At 54.5% G+C, this 20,893-nt stretch overlaps 7 protein-coding genes across 7 annotated transcripts; 3 read left to right on the top strand and 4 right to left on the bottom strand.

Annotated features, from left to right (window-relative positions):
• Window positions 1-3,374: 3,374 nt before the first annotated feature.
• Window positions 3,375-3,719, top strand: LY79DRAFT_500940 (uncharacterized protein; the record flags this gene model as incomplete). The annotated part of the gene is made up of 1 exon (XM_060553365.1): window positions 3,375-3,719. A coding segment is annotated over one exon (345 nt), but the record flags the coding sequence as incomplete, so codon positions are not given.
• A 136-nt stretch (window positions 3,720-3,855) lies between these two features.
• On the bottom strand, window positions 3,856-4,386 carry LY79DRAFT_675477 (glutathione-dependent formaldehyde-activating enzyme; the record flags this gene model as incomplete). The annotated part of the gene is made up of 1 exon (XM_060564450.1): window positions 3,856-4,386. One exon carries the CDS (start codon window positions 4,384-4,386, stop codon window positions 3,856-3,858), a length of 531 nt encoding a protein of 176 aa, XP_060406706.1.
• Window positions 4,387-4,975: 589 nt separating this feature from the next.
• Window positions 4,976-6,691, bottom strand: LY79DRAFT_675476 (glycoside hydrolase superfamily; the record flags this gene model as incomplete). The annotated part of the gene is made up of 1 exon (XM_060564449.1): window positions 4,976-6,691. One exon carries the CDS (start codon window positions 6,689-6,691, stop codon window positions 4,976-4,978), a length of 1,716 nt encoding a protein of 571 aa, XP_060406705.1.
• A 953-nt stretch (window positions 6,692-7,644) lies between these two features.
• LY79DRAFT_574133 (uncharacterized protein) lies at window positions 7,645-10,597 on the bottom strand. The gene is made up of 5 exons (XM_060559555.1): window positions 10,214-10,597; window positions 9,964-10,142; window positions 9,693-9,793; window positions 8,833-9,618; window positions 7,645-8,666 (listed from the first exon to the last, which is right to left on the bottom strand). Exons 2-5 carry the CDS (start codon window positions 10,126-10,128, stop codon window positions 7,940-7,942), a joined length of 1,779 nt encoding a protein of 592 aa, XP_060406704.1. The 5' UTR covers window positions 10,129-10,142; window positions 10,214-10,597; the 3' UTR covers window positions 7,645-7,939.
• Window positions 10,598-11,468: 871 nt separating this feature from the next.
• LY79DRAFT_531245 (general substrate transporter) lies at window positions 11,469-13,372 on the top strand (the record flags this gene model as incomplete). The annotated part of the gene is made up of 5 exons (XM_060556245.1): window positions 11,469-11,694; window positions 11,818-12,557; window positions 12,628-12,662; window positions 12,726-13,145; window positions 13,207-13,372. The coding sequence occupies 5 exons, from the start codon at window positions 11,469-11,471 to the stop codon at window positions 13,370-13,372; spliced, it is 1,587 nt and encodes a 528-aa protein (XP_060406703.1).
• A 618-nt stretch (window positions 13,373-13,990) lies between these two features.
• Window positions 13,991-14,799, bottom strand: LY79DRAFT_574128 (LysM domain-containing protein). The gene is made up of 2 exons (XM_060559554.1): window positions 14,620-14,799; window positions 13,991-14,505 (listed from the first exon to the last, which is right to left on the bottom strand). The coding sequence occupies exons 1-2, from the start codon at window positions 14,677-14,679 to the stop codon at window positions 14,107-14,109; spliced, it is 459 nt and encodes a 152-aa protein (XP_060406702.1). The 5' UTR covers window positions 14,680-14,799; the 3' UTR covers window positions 13,991-14,106.
• Window positions 14,800-18,517: 3,718 nt separating this feature from the next.
• LY79DRAFT_531232 (family 43 glycosyl hydrolase) lies at window positions 18,518-20,191 on the top strand (the record flags this gene model as incomplete). Its single annotated transcript, XM_060556244.1, has 2 exons — window positions 18,518-19,066; window positions 19,130-20,191. 2 exons carry the CDS (start codon window positions 18,518-18,520, stop codon window positions 20,189-20,191), a joined length of 1,611 nt encoding a protein of 536 aa, XP_060406701.1.
• Between the last annotated feature and the right edge of the window lie 702 nt (window positions 20,192-20,893).

Below are 20,893 nucleotides of genomic sequence, written 5' to 3'. Positions count from 1 at the left end.
CCCTTTTTTTACTTCTTTTATACTTTATCCCTAAGGTTTAACTACTTTAGCTTTAAAAGCTCTATAATAATAGCCTTTACTACTTACTTACTTAGGTTAGCTTAAATAATCCTTGACTTACTAAAGAGTATATACTTAATATACTTATAGTTAATAGGTTTCTATAGGTAGTTAGGCCTCTTATAAGGGTATTTAAAGTACTACTTCTTATTTTATAGTTTACTTTTTTTTATAAGGGTTATATATACCTTTATTACTTTATAAGATTTTATAAGTATTATTTATAATAAATTACTTAGTAACTTACTATATTCTCTTAAGGTTATTTATTATCCTTTATATTATTTAGTCTTTATAAGGTTATTTAGCTTACTGTTTACCTAGGAGAAAGTAATTTACTGCTTAATAGTGCATAAAAAGGTCTTAATTAAGAGAGTGCCTTAGATCTTAAGAATACTATATACTTTAGCCTTTATTAAGGTAGTATACTATTTTTTAAGCTAAGTAAATAAGTTATTTATTAATAAAGTATATATAAGAATCTTATTATAATTATTATAGGCTATATTACTTACTATATTATAAGAAAAAGTATATTATTATTTAATCTCTAAAATAGTTATATAAAAGGTAAAGTTAATATTATTATTTAGTAATTATAGCTATATACCCTTTATAATCTTTTTTATAATTATAGTATTAACCTAGCTTAATAATAGGTTATTTACCTTTTACTATTTATATATCCTTAGCTTAGTAAAAAATAAATTACTTATAGTAATAATCTATTTTTACTTTATTACTTTATTATTAATAGTAAGTACTACTAGCTAAATAGGCTTTTAGCTTTACTACTTTACTTACTAGCTAACTAAGAGGTTATTCTAGCTTATAAGGTTAGCTTTATATTACCTTTAGCGTTTAGTGTTTTACTTTATAATATATTTAGCTAGTGTAGGTGCTTTTAGGTGCTTAGGGAGCTTCTTTTTGCTATCTAGATTAATAAATTACTAGACTTTATATTAAGTAGTATAGAAGTAAAGCTTTATATACTATAAGAACTAATCTTTATATATAGTTAAAAAGCTATAAAGGTAAGTGTTAATTAGTAGACTTACTATTACTTCTAAAGGTATTATAGGCGTAAGATAAAGTTAAGAAAAAGTATTAGTTTTTAAGAAAAGTATTTCTAAGTATATACTACTTTATAATAGTAAAGGTTATTATTACTTATAAATTAAGTTAAAGCTAGGCTTATAACTATTATTAAGTAGTACGTTTAGGGGGTAATTTATATAGTTAAAAGTAGCTTATTTCTTCTATCTATAGTGCTATAATCTATGTTTCTTAAATATTGCCTTGCTTAGTAGATTCTGCTGTAAGTATTTATATTTAGGAGCAAGGGTTAGATTAATAAGCAACGTTATTCTAGAGAGCAGTATCAGTTAGTAATATCCTGCGTAACATAAGACTATTTAACTTATTAAATTAGCTTCTTTAGTATATATTATTAGTTAATAATAAGGGTAGACTTTTTACTTATCTTCTTATATAATAAAGGTATAATATTTAGGTTAATTTTGCTTAGCAGCAGTAGGCAGTTAAGTATTATAAATATTATAGTAAGTAAGTTAGTAGGTTAGTAAAGTTAACTTAGATAGGCTAGCTAATAAGCAAGTAGGCAAGTAGGTAAGTAGGTAGATAGGTAGGTTAATAGGTTAACCGCTTTCTATATTAGGACTAGCGCAGTGGATATCCACTAGCTGTTATTGGTAAGCTGCTAGCTATATACGGCTAGCTGGCTCACTAGTGGTCGACGAATCTCACGAGTGCGTACGGTACACCGCGCAGTGGAGAGGTTTCGACGCGTCCAAGTCCCTTGCGATCATCGCCTGACGTCACGATCGACGGTGACGGTGACGGTGTGCCAGCAAACGGCGCACGAACGAACGAACGAACGGGTGTGTTTCCATTTGAGCTCGGGTGGAATGCACCTCGTGTTCGCCATCTCCATCGACAATGCCCACCCGCTGAAAACATAAATCAAGGGAGGTAGGTCAGCGATCGCCTCGTCCTCGGCGTGCGCGGCGCGAAGCGAGCCGAGTTCATTCACCCCGGAGAAGCTGTCCCGGGACTACAACCTCCGTGATCCAGGCTTTGCCACGCGCGACGCTGTTGACACCAAACACTCTGCAGCCATGTGTGACAGATAGCCCAGTCCGCCTCCAAACTGCGCGCCGAAAAGGAACGTTTGTTGACCGAGACGAAGCCCCGTTCTTGGCGTCGTCTGTCTGTCTCTCCTTGTCCACACACCAACCCCATCGGTCAAGTTCACCGACGAGGCTCAAGTTCACCGAGCCACACACATGAAATGGTCCTCACTCTGGCTCGGGTTCCTCTCCCGCCCACGGCCTCAAATCGTCCCAAGGTGTCGCGGCCAACCCTTTGGGTTCCTTATCAGGGTCCGTCCCAGACCAACCAACCCACCCCGTAGCCGGCGTCATCTGATGAACTCCAGGGGCAGCGCGTTTTTTTCCCTCCCTTCCCGCTCCCGACGAACGCTTCTACCGCCGCGTGTGACCGGTGACAAGTGACGCTTTTGGTCTCATCTTGACTTTTATCTGCGGCCAATGGCAGTCTCCGTCGTTACACCCCTTCCCAGCGGCCCGCTGGAGCGCGCCGTGCTAGTGCGCGCACACTTGCGTCTTCACTTGAGATAATTTACATAAACACCGCCAATGTGACCGGTCCTTATCGCTTCCCAGGTATCAGAAACGCAGCATCAGAAGCCTGGTGAGCGAGGTTCGTATGACCCCGAGTGCCCACCACGATGGCCTCGAGTCTGCAGACATGTCGCTGATAGTAACGGGAGAGAGGGGGGGCGGCGGCCCTGCGCGCATCTTCAACTCACGATAAAGGGGTGTTGCCCCCGGGGGGGGGACGTAAGAAACCCTCTCTCCCGTTGCCGGGTTCACGGGAAACCACATCAAAGGCGCGAAACCACTGCTGTTACGTTACGTCTTGTTTGCTACCGAGACGACTGCCGAACAGTAGTCATCACCATGTCGAAACCCCTCCCTCCCCGCCCCGGCGACGAGCGCTCCCCGCTGCTCCCCCTCGACGACCCAGGCCCGGACCCCTCCGGCCTCGTCCTCTTCCGCCGCGCCGTCGGGATCAACGCCCGCCACGACGACGACGACGACGCCCTGGAATCCTCCCGCGCCGCGCCCCTCGGCATCTACGCCGCCGCCGTCGCCGCCCACCGCCGCCAGCGGGCCCTCCGCATCGCCGCCGCCGTCACCGTCTACGCCTGCCACGCCGCCCAGCTCGTCGTCGGCGCCATACTGACCTCCTTCGGCCCGTCGGCCGGCACCCACCGCGTCGGCATCACCGCGCTGGGCGCCGTCAACACCGTCGTCGCCGGCGTGCTGACCTGGGCCAAGACCCGCGGCCTGCCGGACGTCCTGCGGCGGCGCGAGGCCGAGCTCCGCGGGGTGCAGGACTGGATCGAGGAGATGGAGGCGCTGCTGGCGCTCGGCGTCGTCGGCGGGACGCGCCAAGAGGTCGGCGCGCTCATCGACGAGGCCTTCGGGCGGTGGCGCCTCGCCAACGAGCGCGGGGACGACGGCAGCCCGGAGGCGTACCATGGCGACGAAGGCGACGACGAGGAGGGGAGGAATGGGAAGGGGCTCACGGCGAGATGGCTGCGAGGGCGGTGAGGCTTCGTTGTTCGTCACGGTTTGGCAGATGTTGTTTAGATACCCCAATCTCATGCGTTTGAATTGGCAAATGCCCGACGTGGTCTCGTTACAATCTGGCCACACTCGCCGTGAATCCTCCTGAACGGTTCCCTTCTTACAGCTTGGCCCTCGCAATCGAACTATTCTCCCCGCTCTTCCGATTCCTCCTCCCCCTTCTCAGCAACGGGATGTCGTCCGTCACGCCGGGGATCTCGTTCTCGCACCACTCGTGCCCGCCCAGCCCGTTGACCAGAGCCCGCGCGAACCCGTCCCCTCCGGCCGGCCCCCCGACCAGGACCTCCTGGTCGAGCGACCCGACGCAGATGCTGGCCCCGTCGTCCCCTTCGACGCGGTAGTACAGCCACGAGCTGCACCGGTCGCAGAAGCCGCGCTTCGCCACGGGCGTCACGCTGTACTCCCGCAGCGTCGGCGTCCCGCCGGCCGACGACCACCGTAGGGGCCACGGGACGCGGTGGAAGGCGACGAAAAGGGCGCCCGACTGCTTGCGGCACTGCGTGCACTGGCACGTCAGCGCGCCTGACGCGAAGTCGTGCGAGGCGGGGAAAGTGACGGTGTACCGGAGGGCGGCGCAGAGGCAGCCCCCGGTTATGGTCTTGGGCTTGGGACCCAGCTCCGCGGAGGACATGTTTTGGATGGCCGTGTTGGGAGCCGGAGATGTCTGGCGGCTGACGAGAAACGGTATCGTAGAGTCAGGTTAAGGATGTAAAGCCAACGTTGAGATTTGGCAACGGAGATGTATCTCTTGGGAGTTGGAGCTTTTAGATCGGTCTTCTTGGACGATCTTGAAAAGAGGAGAAAGCTTGAAGCCGCAGCTTATGCATTGTCAACTGCTTTTATGCGCAGACCTGTGTGGCGAGACGTGTGTGTGCTACGTCAGAGTTGTCAATAATACGCCCTTTGGCGCGGGGACAGGAGTTGAGGGTTGTGACCGGGCCGTCGATAAGTTATCAAGGAAGAATCATGAGATGAGCATCTCACAGTACGGCCCAAGCCAGGCGTCCTATGCAATACAACACATCAAGGGTGAAATGTCGTAAACTCTTTCTTGTTCTTGTGCTGTCTCTAAATCGGCCGTTATACCTGCGTCCCTAGGCTCGATGTTCCCAACATCGTCCCGTATCGCAGATTCATTATGCATGCCCGCCCGAGGTGACGGGCATCCCCCCCTCCCCCTCCTCCCTCCCGCTTGGCATATCACCGTCGCCCTATACCGCTCACCGGTCCTCCTCGTCCTCGGCGACCCAGTAGGCCTCCACCTCGGCGATGCACGTCCTCGCCGGCACCGTCACGGCGATGGGAAACCCGCCGTAGTCCGGGTCGTCGTTGGGCATGATGAGGAACGCGCCGCTGCGCGTCTCGTCGCCGTTCAGCACCCGCAGCGTCCGCAGCGTCCCGTCCGCCGCCGCCTCCTTCTCCGCCGCCGCGAGGATGCCGGTGAAGGTCGCCTCCCGCCGCAGGCTCCGGAACCGGACGTTGAACCCGCGCCCGACGGCGAGGAACCGCGCGCCGCCGAGGTGGATGACGAGCCCGCCGCCGGGGCCGGGCTTGCCGAAGACGAAGGCGCGCTCGACCGTGACCTCCAGGTCGCCGAACGCCCGCGTCCACCTCTCGCCCCGGCCGCACGCGTCGACCTCCTCGTCGAAGAAGAAGCCCATGCGCTCCTCGGGCCGCGCGGCGAGCAGGCACGGCGCCACCTGCGCCAGCAGCTTGAACTCGCGGCCGACGACCTCGGCGCCCGTGTCGATGCCGAAGGGGCTCGCGCCCAGCGCCCCGTACGTCCCGTACGACAGCCACACCCGCCGCGCGCCCTTCTCGTCGCGCCGCTGCTCCGGGATGAAGAGCGGGTTCCCCTGCGCCGTGTAGTCCCGGCACACGGCCTCGTAGTTGTGGAAGTACAGGTCCGGCGCCAGGAAGTCGAGCGCCTTGTCCTCCGTCAAGATCGTGTTGTGCCGCCAGATGTCGAGGACGTGGGGGCAGGGCCCGCCCGAGGGGTACACGCCGGGCTCGGCGCCGCCGCCGACGATTCCGTCGGCGGCGGGGACGCCGCGGAGGTCGAGGTCGGACAGGTCGTCAAAGTTGAGCCACGTGTTGGTGTACATGGGGATGTCGTACTCCCTCTTGCCCGCGGCGGCCACGCGGCCGACGTACGACGAGATGTGGTAGGCCATGAAGGCTTCGTCGGCCGCCGGGCCGCCCCCGAAGACGTCGTTCCACGAGTGCGCGCCCGACGCGGGGGCCTCGCCGAAGCGCGCCCTGAACTTGGGGTGCAGATCGGCCGACCGTCGTCTCAGGTGGTCGAGGAGGCCCTCCGGCACGGGTTCCGCAAAGGCCTTGTCGGCGCGGCGCGAGCGGTCGCGCGAGTCGCCCAGCAGGCCGGTCTCGTTCTCGACCTGGATCATGAGGACGGTGTTGTGCTCGGCGTCGACCCGCGCGAGGTGGCGGCACAGCTCGGCGAAGGCGCGGGAGTCGGCCCTGCACGCCTCCTCGCTGAGCGGGCTGACCATCTCGATGGTGCGCTTGACGCCGCCAGCCTCGAGGCACTGGACGCGGGGGAAGCGCTTCGTGTCGCGCTTGACCCAGTGCGGCGCATACGTCGAGATGCCGTTCTTGTAGGTGCCGAACCACAGGAGAACAAGGTGCATGCCGTGCTCCCGCGCGCCGTCCAGCACGGCGTCGAGTTCCGAGAAGTCGAACCGGCCCTCGACCGGCTCGATGTCCTCCCAGGCCACGGCGCCGAGCAGGGTGTTGATGTGGTTGGCTTTCATCGCGGGCCAGACCTCGGTCATGAAGCGCGCAGAAGACATGGAGGAATTGTGCAGCTCGGCCGAGAGCATGAGGAACGGCTTGCCTTTGAGGATGAGCTGGGTGTTGCCATTGCTGCGGCGGAGATGGGGGAGCTGTGATTCCGGGGATTCCTCGGCGGCCGTCATGGCGGGCGAGAGAGACTGATGATTCCGTCTAAGAGCAGCGTGAAGAGATCAGAGAGAGATGAAGAAGGGGGGGTTGCATGAGGAAGAAAGACGAAGGAAGAGGGTCGGTATAACAGAGCAGGTAAGCTAGAGACGGCCAATGGCAAAGCCTCGTTGCATGTCGTCCGGGTGAAATAAGCTCAGATGGCCTTCGAGTGAGCATTATATCATCGGGCTGCTTCCACGTCGTCTGACAACTTTCGGCATGGTCCCCGTTACCACGGCCTCTGTCCGCCCTTTACTTCCGACGGTAAGTTGCTGCTGGTACATTCGTCCACGCGGGATACCGCCCGCTCGTCCACTTGAACCGCTTCAGAGCGAGAGACTCCTGCACACTTGTGGCCTAAACCGGGGTGGTAGCAAGATCGCCCGACAGTAGGGCCGATTGACATCCCCCCCTCCTCGGCTTTTCTTCGCAAGACCAACAAGCTCATCCATGAGCCGTACGTGTGCTGACCCCAGCTGTGTTCTAGGTATTACCGGTAGGGAACACAAAAACCGCTGTTGGCGACAAACGTATGAGCGTCCCTCGCCCAGATATGATCCTTTGCAGTTAGCACACCCCACGTCCGGCCTGATTCCGGTTGGTAGGGAGCTGCCGGGCCCCGGTATGAATCTCATCTCGGAAATACTTCGCATGTGTTTGTTGGCCCCTCCCCCCCTTGTAATTCACAATGATACTGTACCCGGCTTCGGAATCTTTGGAGAAGAGAACTACCCCGCAGTACGACATAACGCAAGGCATATGGAAACCATTGGATGAATGCGGGGAGTTACAAGGTTGTTGGACATGGTAGCCGCCCTCGAACTGGAAATATGATGGCCGGTTCACGCCAGTGAACCGCCGTACCTCGGTTCTCTTGGGGGGGGGGTTATCTATATTGGGTAATTATCTACTTTTACGTCTTTCACAAGGACCGCCTTGGACAAGTATCTCAGCAACTTGATTTGCTTTCTGTGTCGCACACACACACACACAAGTCCCCTTATTACCTAATAGCACCTTTACTACTATGAAACATATCTAGTAGGTAAGAAATACATATACTAGTAATATAGATAGTCCAGATAAACTTAGTGCATCTGAATTATCCTAGTAAGGCCAAAAGTTACGTATAGGTAGGCGGCAAGCCTAAGGAATAAGTGGTAATAGTAGTGGTAATAGTAGTGGCTCGGATGTAGGGCGGGGTGGTTACTTTCCCTCCTCCTTCATTGCCTGCTACTCTGCTGGCCCTCGACTATCACGGAGGGCCCCGGCCAGCAGTCGATATCGTCCAACTTCCTCAGCAGCCTCTCCAGCTTGAGCCTCGCGCTCTCGCTCACCAGCCTCTGCGGGCCGCCCAAGCCGCTAATGTTCATCTGCTCCATGTAGGCCGCCCCGCAGTCCCTCAGCTTCGGGATCAGGCTGCTGCCGTTCTGCTCCAGCACGTGCTGCGGTACGCGGTACAGGATCTCCAGCAGGTCGTCGACGATGCGCTGGTGCTCGAGCGCGTGCGTCTCGACGGCCGACCCGAACTTCTGCAGCAGGTTGGAGCGGATGTTGAGGCCCGTGATGAGCAGGTTGGCGATCTGCGTGTCGTGGCCCTCCGTCACGTGCGGCGGCCGGGACAGACCCCCGCGCCAGCGCAGCTCCGGCGGGAAGACGTCCGTGATGGCCTGGATCCTCGACAGGAAGTGCTTCAGCGCCTCTTCCTGCCCGCCGAAGAGGCTGATGGGGGCCGTCTGCGCCTCGTGCCACGTCAGGAAGAGGTCGCTGAGCTGGTTCAGCCCCGGCACGTACGACGTCGCGTCGCCGTGCCACTGCGCCAGTTCCGCCGTCGACAGCTGCGGCCCCGTGTCGAGTTGCGAGTCCGTCAGGGGCAAGGGGCGCAGGTGGGCGCGGTTCTCCTGGTGGGAGACGAGGCTCACCGACAGCTTTCCGAATATGTCTGCACTGCTGCAACGAGTAATGAATGTCAACGGTTGACCGAGCGCTATTCTCCGTCCCATCCCCGGCTTTCCGTGGGGAATACGTATGTGGGAGCTGCTATATGGGGGAGGGGAGGGGAGGGGAGGGGAGGGGAGGGGAGGGAATAAGGGCTCGGCTCCCGTCGCCCACTTACCAATATGCCGCAAACAGCAGCCAAAAGAGCCGCTTCAGCAACTGCTGCTGAGACATGTCCAGGTCCGCCATGCGGTAGTAGACCAGAAACCTCACCCCCGCCGCCGCCTCGGACATGCCGTGGAACGACCCCATGTCCCCGAGCCCGTCCTCGTTCATCGAGCTGGCCGAGGTGCCGATGTTGTACATGGCGATGCACCAGTCCAGCGAGTACGACGGCTTCCTCAGCCCGTGGTCGAGGAGGCCGTGCTCCTCGATGAAGTCCAGGCACCGCTCCACCGTCACGGGGCCGTAGTTGTTCCGCCGCAACGTGGCCGTGGTGGCGGCGCAGACGCTCACCAGCAGCGCGCAGAACGTTCGGTCCGTGTTGGCCTCGCCCGCCCTGAGGCGGTGCATGAACCGCCGCCGGTGCAGCACCGGCGCGAGCGCGTGGACTTTCTCGAACCAGTCGTCCAGCATGCGGTAGACGAGCTCCTCGGGAGCGAAGAGGGAGAGCCAGTCGCCGTGCTGGTCCGCGCTGGGGCTCGGCGGGCCTATGATGGCGCGCAGGTCCGCCGCTGAGCGGCTGGCGGCGCCGGCAGCGACTACGACGCGGGGCTGAGGGAGGGTGCGGGACTGAGGTGTCTCAGTGGGATATGAGGAAGTTGGTGAGCCCTGGTAGCCGAGACCTTGGTCCGGCGATGTGACATCTGATACGGATGCCGGCGGGCTCTGAAAGCTGGCGGTGGATGCCGTGGCAGAGCCCGGCTGCTGGTGCTGCTGGAGCTGGCGGTGCTGCTCTGCATGTCTGCAATTCTTGGTCAGTCTATGGTATAAAGCCAGGCAGAACCCAGCGATTCAGAGACCGGGGTTGAACGGAACTTGTTCGGCGGCCCTCTTCGCCTCCGCGGCCGATCATGTGTGCAACGTATGTCGAGAAACGTGCACCCTTGGCATCGGCCTCCCCCCGGTCCGTACAGGCACTGCCGACCATGTTAGTCAAGTCTGGTGTTTAGGTGTTGGTGAAGTAACAGTCAACTGAGTCATAGCCACCGGGTACTTGATCCGATGGAGTACGAAAGCAAGCACATATTCTTTGGGGGGGAAGGGATAGCCATATTGTAGAAGAGATTCAGTGAGTTTTCTGACTCACCCTAACTTTACGGTCCCGGCAGGCATCGCAGGCGTTCTGGTTCCTGATGATCTTATTCTTGGGCCTCGGCCTACTGCTACCACTGACGGGCGAGGTGAGATCCGTTGACAATGAGGAAAGGGGCCTGGTTGTATCCGGCGGTTGCGATGCTCCGTCCAACTCCATGGCGCCCCGGTCAACTGCTCGCAGGTATCCTGTCGGTTAGTCCAAGTCCGCAAAGGATGGGCACCGGTAATGTCAGGTTACCTACATCATACCACAACATGCAGCTCGAGCTTCGTACGCTACCTGGACGGACCCACCAGCTGGAACTGAGCCGCTCTGCTCCACCGCTGGGCTGAGGTACGCCGGTCCCTGTTTCGTTTCGTACGGCGTGCTTGGTTGGTTCGTCTAGACACTAGGTGCTTGGTGGCTCGATCCTGTGGTAGTTCTCCGGTCTGGTCTGACCTGTCAGTGGCAGGTCGGATCGGCTGTATTGCGGAGAGAACTGGTCTTGGCAAAATGCGGCCCGTGGGGGCATGGTTGTTCCGGTGATACTCCCGCGTTCGCGCTGTCTCTAAGAGTCAACCGCCAAGACCGACGAAGGAGGGATAAATGAGGGGTTGTAGAGATGAAACGAGAGAGAGCATATTGAAAGAGGCCGGTCCGAGGAGAAACATCGGGGCTTGCGTAGGTCTAAAAGCATACTGGACCGCCATCGCGTTTGCGGGGGAAAAGCCCTGCACCAGGCCGTCATGGGTCGAGTCACACCTAAGCCTCGAACGGCATAGCTTCAGACGGGTCAAGAACTCTATCGTTCCCGCTCCTCGGTGTAAGTATGCTCCGGCGGGCGTTCTCGACGACTATTGTATGCAACTGAGTTATGCGTGCTGCTTGCTGGTTGGGCCGAATTACCGGGATGCGCGTTCTCTATGATTCTATTCAACTGAACACACCACCTCATTCCCCGCAAAAAAGATACACGGCTGGCACCAGAAGGGGCCATGCGAGCAGATTTCCCGGATTCCAATGCGGGGAGTGTGGGGAGCTCGTTATTGGACCCTGCCCTCGAGGTTTCGTTCCGTCCACTCTTGTCTCTAGGCTCATGATGTTTCGCCCCTGACGCAGACCTTCCGGTCCACTGTCGACCAAAGCCTCGGGTATCTCTCTTGGTAGACCTCGAACCCGTTTCGTGACGCCTCGTAGGAACAAACAGCAGCAGTTGCTCGACCCCTTTGACCTGTGATTGGGTGTAGCACCTCTGCCATCACCGTCGCGGCGGTGGACTATTGAAAGGGGGGTCATTTGATGCACATCGAGCGAAGTCGACATTGCAGGCCCTGGAAATACCTTTGGGGTTCTTATAAGTACACTCGTTCATGCATCGATTTCGAGGGACATGGGATGAACAGCCCGGCGCCCCGGTAGCGACGAACAAAACGCCATTTCCTCTCTGTCCGTTCAGTCTTCAGCTACGATCCCCTTTTTCGCAAGTCTCGGGAGCTTGCACCTAGACAAATCCAGCAATGGCACGCGAGCAGAAGGAAAGCGGTGGCGTTGACCACGTCGATGTTGTCGACATAAACGATGCTCATTTGCAACCTCCCGAGGCAACGACGGCACCATGGTACAGGCAGACCCAACTCAGGATGCTTTACCTCAATATGGTCTTCCTCTTCCTGGGATCTACAACCCTTGGGTACGACGCCAGCTTGCTGAACGGCCTCCAGACGATGCAATCGTGGCAGGGCTGTAAGTGCATTGGCAACCTCTCGTTTGGCTGGTTATAGGAGCCGGTTCCCTTTTCTGCTCACTATGACGAGAACTTCGGATGGAGTTGTCCTTCTCCTGTGCTAACCAAGCTCTCGCTTGCAGACTTTGACCATCCCGCCGGAAGTCGACTCGGAATCTTCGGCGCCATGCCCGGCTTCGGCGGTCTCTTCGTCCTGCTCTTCGCTCCCTACATCGCCGACGGTCTTGGCCGGAAATGGGGCACGGCCATTGGCTGCATCATCGTCATATTCGGCGCCCTGCTGCAGTCCTTTCCCGTGGGCGCCGGCTCCAAGAGGGACGCCATGTACCTCATCGGCCGCTTCATCATGGGCGCCGGCTCCAACATCTCCAACGCCACCTGTCCCCTCCTGATCACCGAGGTCGCGCACCCACAGCACAGGGGCAAAGTCACGACCCTGTACAACACTCTCTGGTACCTCGGCAGCATCATCTCGGCATGGACCTGCCTCGGTACCCTCGTCAACCAGTCCGGAAACATCCAGTGGAGGCTTCCCACGGGTCTGCAGTGCTTGATGCCGGGCATCCAGCTGCTGTCCATCTGGTTTCTCCCAGAGAGCCCGAGATGGCTAATCAGCAAGGGCAAAGAGGCCGAGGCTCGGCGCGTCCTCGTCAAGTACCACGGCAACGACAACGAGAGCGACGAGTTCGTGCGCTGGGAACTAGCCGAGATCTCGACTACTCTGAGGCTGGAGAGGGAGGCTTCCTCGCAGAGCGGATGGATGGAGCTGGTTCGCACCCCCGGCAATCGTAAGCGCTGCGGGCTGATCATCGCGACGGCCATCTTCTCTCAGTGCAGTGGAAACGGCCTGGTGTCGTACTATGTATGTGAGAAAAAGAAAAAGAAACGGTCAAAGTTCATACCGAGGCGTCTGCTAACTCGGCTTCTCCAAGCTTTCCGTCATTCTCGGTACCATTGGAATCAAAGAGTAAGCCGTACCGTCCGTACCGTTCGGTGCCGTACATGAAGTTTAACTGAATGCTCCTTCCAGCTCGATCACTCAGTCATACATCAATGGCGGGCTTACAATCTGGTCCTGGCTCGTCTCCCTTACTGCGGCCTTCTTTGTTGACCGAATCGGACGCCGCGTGCTCTTCCTCTTCGCTGGCGTGGGCATGTTGATTTCCTTCTCCATCTGGACGGCCTGCAGCGCGGTATACGCCCAAACCGAGTCGTCCTCGGCGGGTATCGCCGTGGTTGCCATGATATTCGTCTTCTACGGTGTCGCCGGAGCTGCCTGGCCTGGTCTGACCGTGTCGTACACGGTCGAGATCCTGCCATTCAACATCCGCGCCAAGGGTCTCAACCTCTGCTTCTGCTTCACCGCGCTCAGTGGCGTCTTCAACCAATACGTCAACCCTCTAGGTCTTGAGCAGTTGCAGTGGCGGTTCTATTTTGTCTACATTGCTGTGTAAGCTCTGTGGCCTCGCTCTATACGGGGGAAAGTATTAGCTAACAAGTCTCCTGCACAGCCTGGTCATCGAGTGTCTAGTCATCTACTTCTTCTTCGTCGAAACCAAGGGTCCGACACTGGAAGAGATTTCTATGCTCTTCGATGGTGAGGACTCTGCGGCTGGAGTCGCCAGAGTCCATGCCCAGCAGAAATTTAAAGAAGTCGAAAAGACGGCGGTGGTCTGAGTACAGCGGCCAGAAGAAATCTGCTTGTGTTGCGGTATCACCCACCGGCCCAACCGGTGGTGAAGCGGAGCTAATCTGAGGTCATGTGACCTGCCTTGGTTGCTTACGTTCACGTGATATCTACAGCAGTAGCTACTTTCTCCTTCTTTAACTAATTAATTAACAACCTTAGTAACTCATAGTTTATCTACACTATTACTACTATCAATCAATTGCCTGTAATACTAACAGTTTAATAATTTACAAACACTGCTTTGGTTTGTAATAGAGGGCAATTTCACTAACAAGGCCATTGTAAGTTTGACTTCTGGTATGGATTCCAAAACGCTCCGCATAGAGTGAACTTGCTTTTGATTTAATATTCTATGGGAAAATCCCAAGAGGCAGGTTGCCGAAACAGGTCAGAAATCTAGTATAATCAGAAGATCATACAAGAGTGCCTCTCTCGGGTCAGAGATTAGGTAGTCATGCAAGCATTTTGCTCGCATAGCTGCCCGTGTTTTTGCCAAAGTCAGTCCAACATTCCTCAAGGCACCGCATGAAACTGAACTAAGGTTCATTATATCAACATCCATCTCTATTAGATAAATTATCGCTAATATATAGCACTCTTCCAAGATATTATAACCTTGGCGCGACGATCGTCAAGCTGATCGTCAAGCTCTCGTATTTGGAAGATGCATCAATTTAACACCGAAGCTCTCCAAACAGATGAACAGCCCAAAAGCACTAAACTAGGCACAGGGGCAGACAGGAACGTCGATGACCTGGCCGATGGCGATGTCCGTAGCCACGACATCCGGGTTAACAGCTTCCAGAACGCGGTAGTTGAGGCCAAGCTTCTGGGCGATGATGTAGAAAGTTTCGCCTGACTGGACGGTCCAGCTATCGGGTCCTTTGATGACACATGGGGCGTCGCCACCCGAGGAGGGCAGGCAGGAGGAGTTGTCGGGATCGCAGAGGCTGGTCGGAACCTTCAGGGTAGTGCCGGCAAGGACGTAGTTGGGGTTGCTGAGTTTGTTGAGCGAAGAGATCTGGCAGATGCCCGACTTGTACTCATTGGCGATCGAGGTCAAAGTGTCGTTGCTCTTCACGACGTAGTCGATAGTAGCGCCCGGGCAGGAGGTGTTGCTCTGTTGTTCAACTCGTTAACACAACGTCCCTGATTGTCACCGCAGATGTCTGTCGTAACTGTCGATAGCTTGGAGGAATTTTTGGGCGAAGACGACAAAACTGGTTGAACTTACAGGCAACGCGGCCACAACACCAACGGCGGCGAGAATGGAGAAGAGTCCAGAGATCTGCATTTTGATTGGTCGAGTTGGAAGAGTGCAACAATAGTTTGATACGAGTTAAACGGGTGAATAAAAGTTGGTATTGGAACAAGTGTTGTTTTCTAAATGAGTGACTGGATCGAAGAGCTGGAGGCTAATGATGGTTCCAAAAGCCTTCCACGGCACCAGCGACCCTTCCGCTACTTATAGAAGTCCTCGCCTGTCCCCGAGAAAAAAAGGGAACCGACGTCTTGGCTGCGTGGGGGGTAGCATTCCGGATGCTCGCAAGGAACCCTCGGCCACGACGGTGTGTTAGTGGGACTTGGAGGCTCATTGGGCTGTACTACTATGTAAAAGCATCTTGGTGTTCATTCGTATCGTTTTGACTTTTTCTCCTAGGTCTCTTCCGACAAACAGGCACAGCCATCTCCACAGGTAACCCTGATTTGTCGTGATTCCCCTACCATGGCGTTGGACTTCCTAGTAATCTCGGGCGACGTCACGCCTTTGGCAAGTTAAACAGTGTAAAATTATTGGTTTCGGGAACCATCTTGATTCGTGTCCGTCTTAAAGTTTTGGGGATCCTTGCAATATTGCTCAAAGTCATTATAAAAATTGGGGCAACTTCTCTGTAAATTTGATCGACGTGCTCTTATTATAGATGGTGACTTCTATATGAGGATACGATGATAAGGCTGCCACCCAATTCGTCCTTATCATACCCGATTCCGCAATAGCAGAGCAAGGCATTCTTGAAAACATCAACATTGTCATAGGTGCAAATTGATTGAATCTTCAATTGCACTTGACTGACGTCCCATGTCAATGTGCGCGCAATTGTCCACGTCATCTAACCTTCGGGGGCATGGACGAGTATCCGCGTTCACATGACTTTCAAACCATACTCCTGTTACCAAAGCTAAATCACACAGACTGATCAAAATCTTAGTCTTGTGTCCACACGTACGCCGGGCATTCTCTCGAGAGTTTGGCCGATACCGGGAGGTCTTCTCCACTCACCAAAAGTACAGTTCTGGGTACCCCTCAGACCAACAAGAGTTTAATTTGGCCAAATTCAAACACTCTCGGTGATTCCGAGAGTCCCGTCCGGCTCGAAGTGTACAATACGCAAGGCAGTGCCTGTCCAATACCTGAAATTGCTCAAGGCAATAAGCCGCGAGGAGCAATGCGGCCGCGTCTCATGATCCAGAAGGCGCCACACGGAAACAGGAACGGGGTTGACTTCTGTAATCTACATCTAGGCCATAAGTTTATTGGTATTGGATTGCTCTAAACTTAAAGGCGTGCTGTACACAAAGGGCCCAGTTATACGATTCATGACTTCCTAGTTTCGCGGAACCCTGCGCCGGTCGAGCTACATAGGGCATACTTTTAGGACAGTAGCAGTTAACGTTTAGTCCTATTAACATCCTGTTCACTGTCAGTCGTGAGATTGGATGCTGTTCTACGCCTGTACTTCGCATACGGAACTTGTTTCGTCACTGCCATCGACTTGGCGCCGTTGAAGGTGTGCTGCAATTGATTGAAGAATCTTACATAGGGGGCGGTCTTTGGTGAGGGTCCGAAAGAAATACACGATCCTCCACTACCAGTGATGTACAGTTCATAATTACGGATAGACACTCGCAAATTAATTGTATCTCCGCACTGGTCACACCCTGTTATTTCCTCACCCATTGTGTTATTTAACCCGACTAGGATCAGCATGCTCAGCAAGTCCAAAGGTCCGTCCCACTGCCGTTACTGCCGTCCACGGGGATGAATGAGTAGCTTCGGCACTAAGAAGTAATTTCGACCGAGACACGTACTTTCAAGGCGACGATGGCAGTGAATTCAACGATGATCTCGATCCGGTAGCTTGGGACCGGCTCACGCCCCGTTAGTTATACTTCGGCCACCGGCAAAACTGCCCCGTCGCTCGAACAGCATAACCCCAGCTATGATTTGGCTCTCCCTGATCAAGGACTAATCCACGGAGTTCATTGCTAGGACCCTGCTGCTGCCGCTTCCATCACCGCCGCTTCGGCTACCGTCAGTGTCGTCGCCGGAGCTACCACACAATATGCACATATGTTCACACTCATCGTCATTGTCTTCTTTTTGGTTCTTCGTGTGCTTTCTCTTGTCCGTAGATATTGCCATCCATTATACTCGATGGGCGCCCCAAAGCGAGAAAATCGCATTTGTCACCAATGCGTCCAAGCGGTGACACCAGTCTCTTCATCTGGCAGGAATTATCAGCTGAGGATCATGACAGCGCTCGTGACATAGATATCACTTGCTGTTACAAGTGCCAAAGAGTTAGGTGAATTTTGAACTCGGAAGACCCTACAAGAATACGGTCGAACGGTGCTCTTCGCTGTAAGAGCACACCTAGACCGCCGGGGAGACCAGTAAAGCAGTCAGAACTATGTGAGAAACTGGGCGGCGTGGTTGCACTGAGACATCTAGTTGGGCGTCGCTACTACCCTCGACCACGTGTTTGCTCCCGATCGTAATGATTGTTCGAACTTCGTTCCGCTCTCCGGTGGGCGTATTTGTCTCTACGCCACGGCAAGAGGAGGGGCCTGGCGGCATCGGGCCGGATTGATATTTGTGCCGGTACTAGATCCGGACCAAGAACGGCCGATCAGCAAGACCAAACCAGGGTCGCCGAAATACATGCCAGAGAGTCATGGATTCAGATATGATTTGGCCCAAGCAACGGAGCCTGGTGCCAAACGGTACTCAAATACAATTCATTTCTCTTTTGGGGCCATCACTTGCAGCATGAACTCACGTACTATTTTCGTCTCACTGAAGCATGGCAGTATTGTTATATTCGACCAATCAACTTTCTGCCTTCAGATACCAAATTTGCTGGTCTGGAACTGAAGCGAGCGCGGGATCAACTGAGGCCTTAATATTACTAACCCAGTCTAAACTTGTCACGAAAACGACGCCGTTAATTACAGACAGCAATTAACGCCTAGTGTACCCTGCAACACCCTGCAATATACCCCCTAGTTTAGCACTATACTACGTACAGGCAAGGTGTGAACTGCAACACTTAAATATCCTCTAACCTTTTGATTAAGTACATCTTGCTAAAATCTAGGTGGTCTAGTCATCACTCTTCCTCTAGGTATTAGACTAGGGGTCTACATAGGAATTAAGCCTACAAGGAGTATGACGCCTAGACGTTAAAGCTACACTTATACTACTAAGGTATAAAGACTTATAGAACTAACTAGGCTTGTAACTGTCGCAAAAACAACGCCATTGATTGCGGGTAGTAATTGACGCTTAACATACCCTGCAACACCCTGCGATAAAACTCGATGATAACAGAGCCAAAACGACGTACGGCTAATCTTATAGGCTATACACCTTGATGGCTTGCTCGCTCTGGGCCGCAAAACACATCCACAACTAGACAACAATGTTGAGTTGAGGTTCGACACACAGGATTGCCGGTAAGTGTATCCAACTGCCGACTCTTCAGCTTCTCCGCATGCGGGAGAAATCCCATCAGTTCTCCTCGCTTCTCGGCTGCATTCCTGCAACTCCACATTTATTAACCGCCTCCAGATCAGCCCCAACCCAGGTGTTGCGCACCAATCGGCACCCATCTCTGAAGCGGGCTCCTCGTTCCACGGGAGCGCCTTATTTGCGCGCAAGTGAATGGGCAACTTGGCAATGCAGCAATGGTTCTTGTGGTTTTGTGTTGATGCGGAGGGCGAGCTCGGGGGAGTCACTGTGCGCCTATCGTCATGACATCAATTCCGAGCAGGCCAGCGAGTATAAAGGTAGTATTCATACAAGTGAGCTTGGAGTGCGGCCATCTGCCCAATGTCATGGAAACCCAAATATGAAGCTTCAACTATCATCGGTGCTACTGGCGATCGTCGCCACGGTCGTGGCGCAGGCCACCTTTTCAAACCCAGTCCTGTGGCAGGATCTTGCCGACGTCGAGGTCATACGCGTCAACGACACGTACTACTACACGGCCTCCACCATGCACTACTCCCCCGGCGCCCCCGTGTTGAAGAGCTACAACCTGGTGGACTGGGAGTTCGTCGGAAACTCCGTTCCCGAACTCATCTTCGGCGACGAGTATTACCTGAATGGCACCTCCCGTGCTTACGTTGACGGCATCTGGGCGAGCAGCCTGCAATACCGCGAGAGCAACGGCCTCTTCTACTGGTACGGTTGCATCCAGTCGGGGGAGATGAAGACTTGGATCTTCACCGCCAGCGACCCGGCCGGGCCGTGGACCGCGCAGCCGCCCATCGACGAGTGCTTCTACGACGTGGGAGTCCTGGTCGACGACGACGACACCATGTACGCCGCCTATGGGAGGTACAACATCAGCGTTGCCCAGCTTTCCTCCGACGGGCTGAGGCCGGTGAGGAAGGAGGTGAGCGTCAATTATTCATTTCCCGAGAGCCCATTGGAAAAACCATTGCTGATCCGAGACTAGGTTGTTTGGGAAGACTCGGTACGGTATCTAGAAGGATCCCGGTTCTATCATATCAACTCAAGCTACTACATCTGGTTGACCAGGCCCGCCGACGGCCAGTTTGTGCTGAAAGCAGATAGCCCATGGGGGCCGTACACAGAGCACACGGTCCTCGACAGGATGGCATCCCCGATTTCGCACTCCGGGACGCCTCATCAGGGCGGAATTGTCGACACCCCCAACGGCGACTGGTGGTACATGGATTTCCTGGACGCATACCCCAGCGGACGCATCCCGGTCCTTGCGCCGCTGACGTGGGATGAGGAGGGGTGGCCTCACATCGTGACAGACGAAGCCGGCGGCTGGGGCAAGACATACCCGGTACCCGTCGAGACCGGCAAGAAGGTCAACGCCGCCGGCGAATACACCGACACCTTTGACGGCCCCGTGCTCTCCCCCCAGTGGGCCTTCAACCACAACCCCGACAACTCGGCCTGGGAGCTGGGCGCCGAAGGACTCACGCTCCGCACGGCGACGGTCACCGACGACCTCTACGGCGCGCGCAACACCCTCGCCCACCGGGTCTTGGGGCCCAAGAGCAGCGGCACGTTCCGCCTCAACCTCGGCAACATGGCCGACGGCGACGTGGCCGGCCTTTCCATCTTCCGCGACGAGTCGGCCTACATCGGCTTCCGGAAGGCGGGCGACTCCCTCGTGCTCGTCGCCGTGCACGATATCATCGCCACCGAGAGCGCCGGCTGGCAAACCACCTCCAAAGGCACCGTCGTCGCCACGGCCACCGCGTCGGACATTGACTTGTCCGGGGTTGCCGACGGGACCACGGATGTCTACCTCCGGATCGTCGCCGATTTGCACCCCACATTCGGGGTCGCCGCGAACAACCCGGCCCAGCTGCTGTACTCCGTCGACGGAGAGAACTTCACGCAGCTGGGCCCCGACTACTGGTGCCACAACAGATGGCAGTACTTCCTGGCTTTCCGATTCGCCGTCTTCAACTACGCGACGAAGGCACTGGGGGGCTCAGTGCTGGTGAAGGAGTTTACTCTCGAGCTAGTTGAGTAGATTTTGTAAACCGAGGTCAACATGTCTGTCCCTGCCGCACGACGGCTCTTCTTGGGAAGGGCATCTATCTGAGTCCCATTTGCAGTGAGATGACGTTGAGTAACGTGGCGTGGCGTGTGCGATCAGAAGCTGGCCTGCTAACTGTATTAGCAATTTATATAGACTTGCAACAAAACAGCTCGCCAAGCAACGGTCGCATACTGACCTAGCCGCGAAGAAGCCGTTCTTCACGTCTTCCAAGGATCCAGCGCTTCGAAATCTTCGGAGCGGCTTCTGGCCACAAACGACGACGCTCATAAAGGTTGCCCCCCGTTTCCATCATCTCCCTCTCGAAGCGCTACGCCAAATTTCGGAGACAGAGAAGGGCACCTCAGTGCCCATGACTAGTCTTGGTTAGCAATTCATATCCCCCGGGGCCCATCGGTACTCACCGGCTTGGTGCTTTACCTTTTAGAGCGCCCATGAACAGAGAGATAGTAACCTTCAGCGCGTTCGTAGAGAGCTTGGCGCTAGCCTCCTTCTCTAGTTGGCTCCCGACCGGGGGATCGAGACGTTGGAGAGTAACATTCTCGACTTGCTCATGCACTGAGAGAACAAGGGGTTGATCAAGATACCATGGTATTCCTTCCGCAGTATCAGCACGGCCCTCCGCGGGATATCAAGGTAATCGTTCAATGGCCTCCCGGCGAGCCACTTCAGGCA

Source organism: Colletotrichum navitas (assembly GCF_030913465.1).
Source record: "Colletotrichum navitas strain CBS 125086 chromosome Unknown LY79scaffold_279, whole genome shotgun sequence".
Taxonomy (NCBI): Eukaryota; Fungi; Ascomycota; class Sordariomycetes; order Glomerellales; family Glomerellaceae; genus Colletotrichum; species Colletotrichum navitas.
Note: the sequence above shows the minus strand (reverse complement) of the source record. Positions and strands in the feature narration are given on the sequence as shown.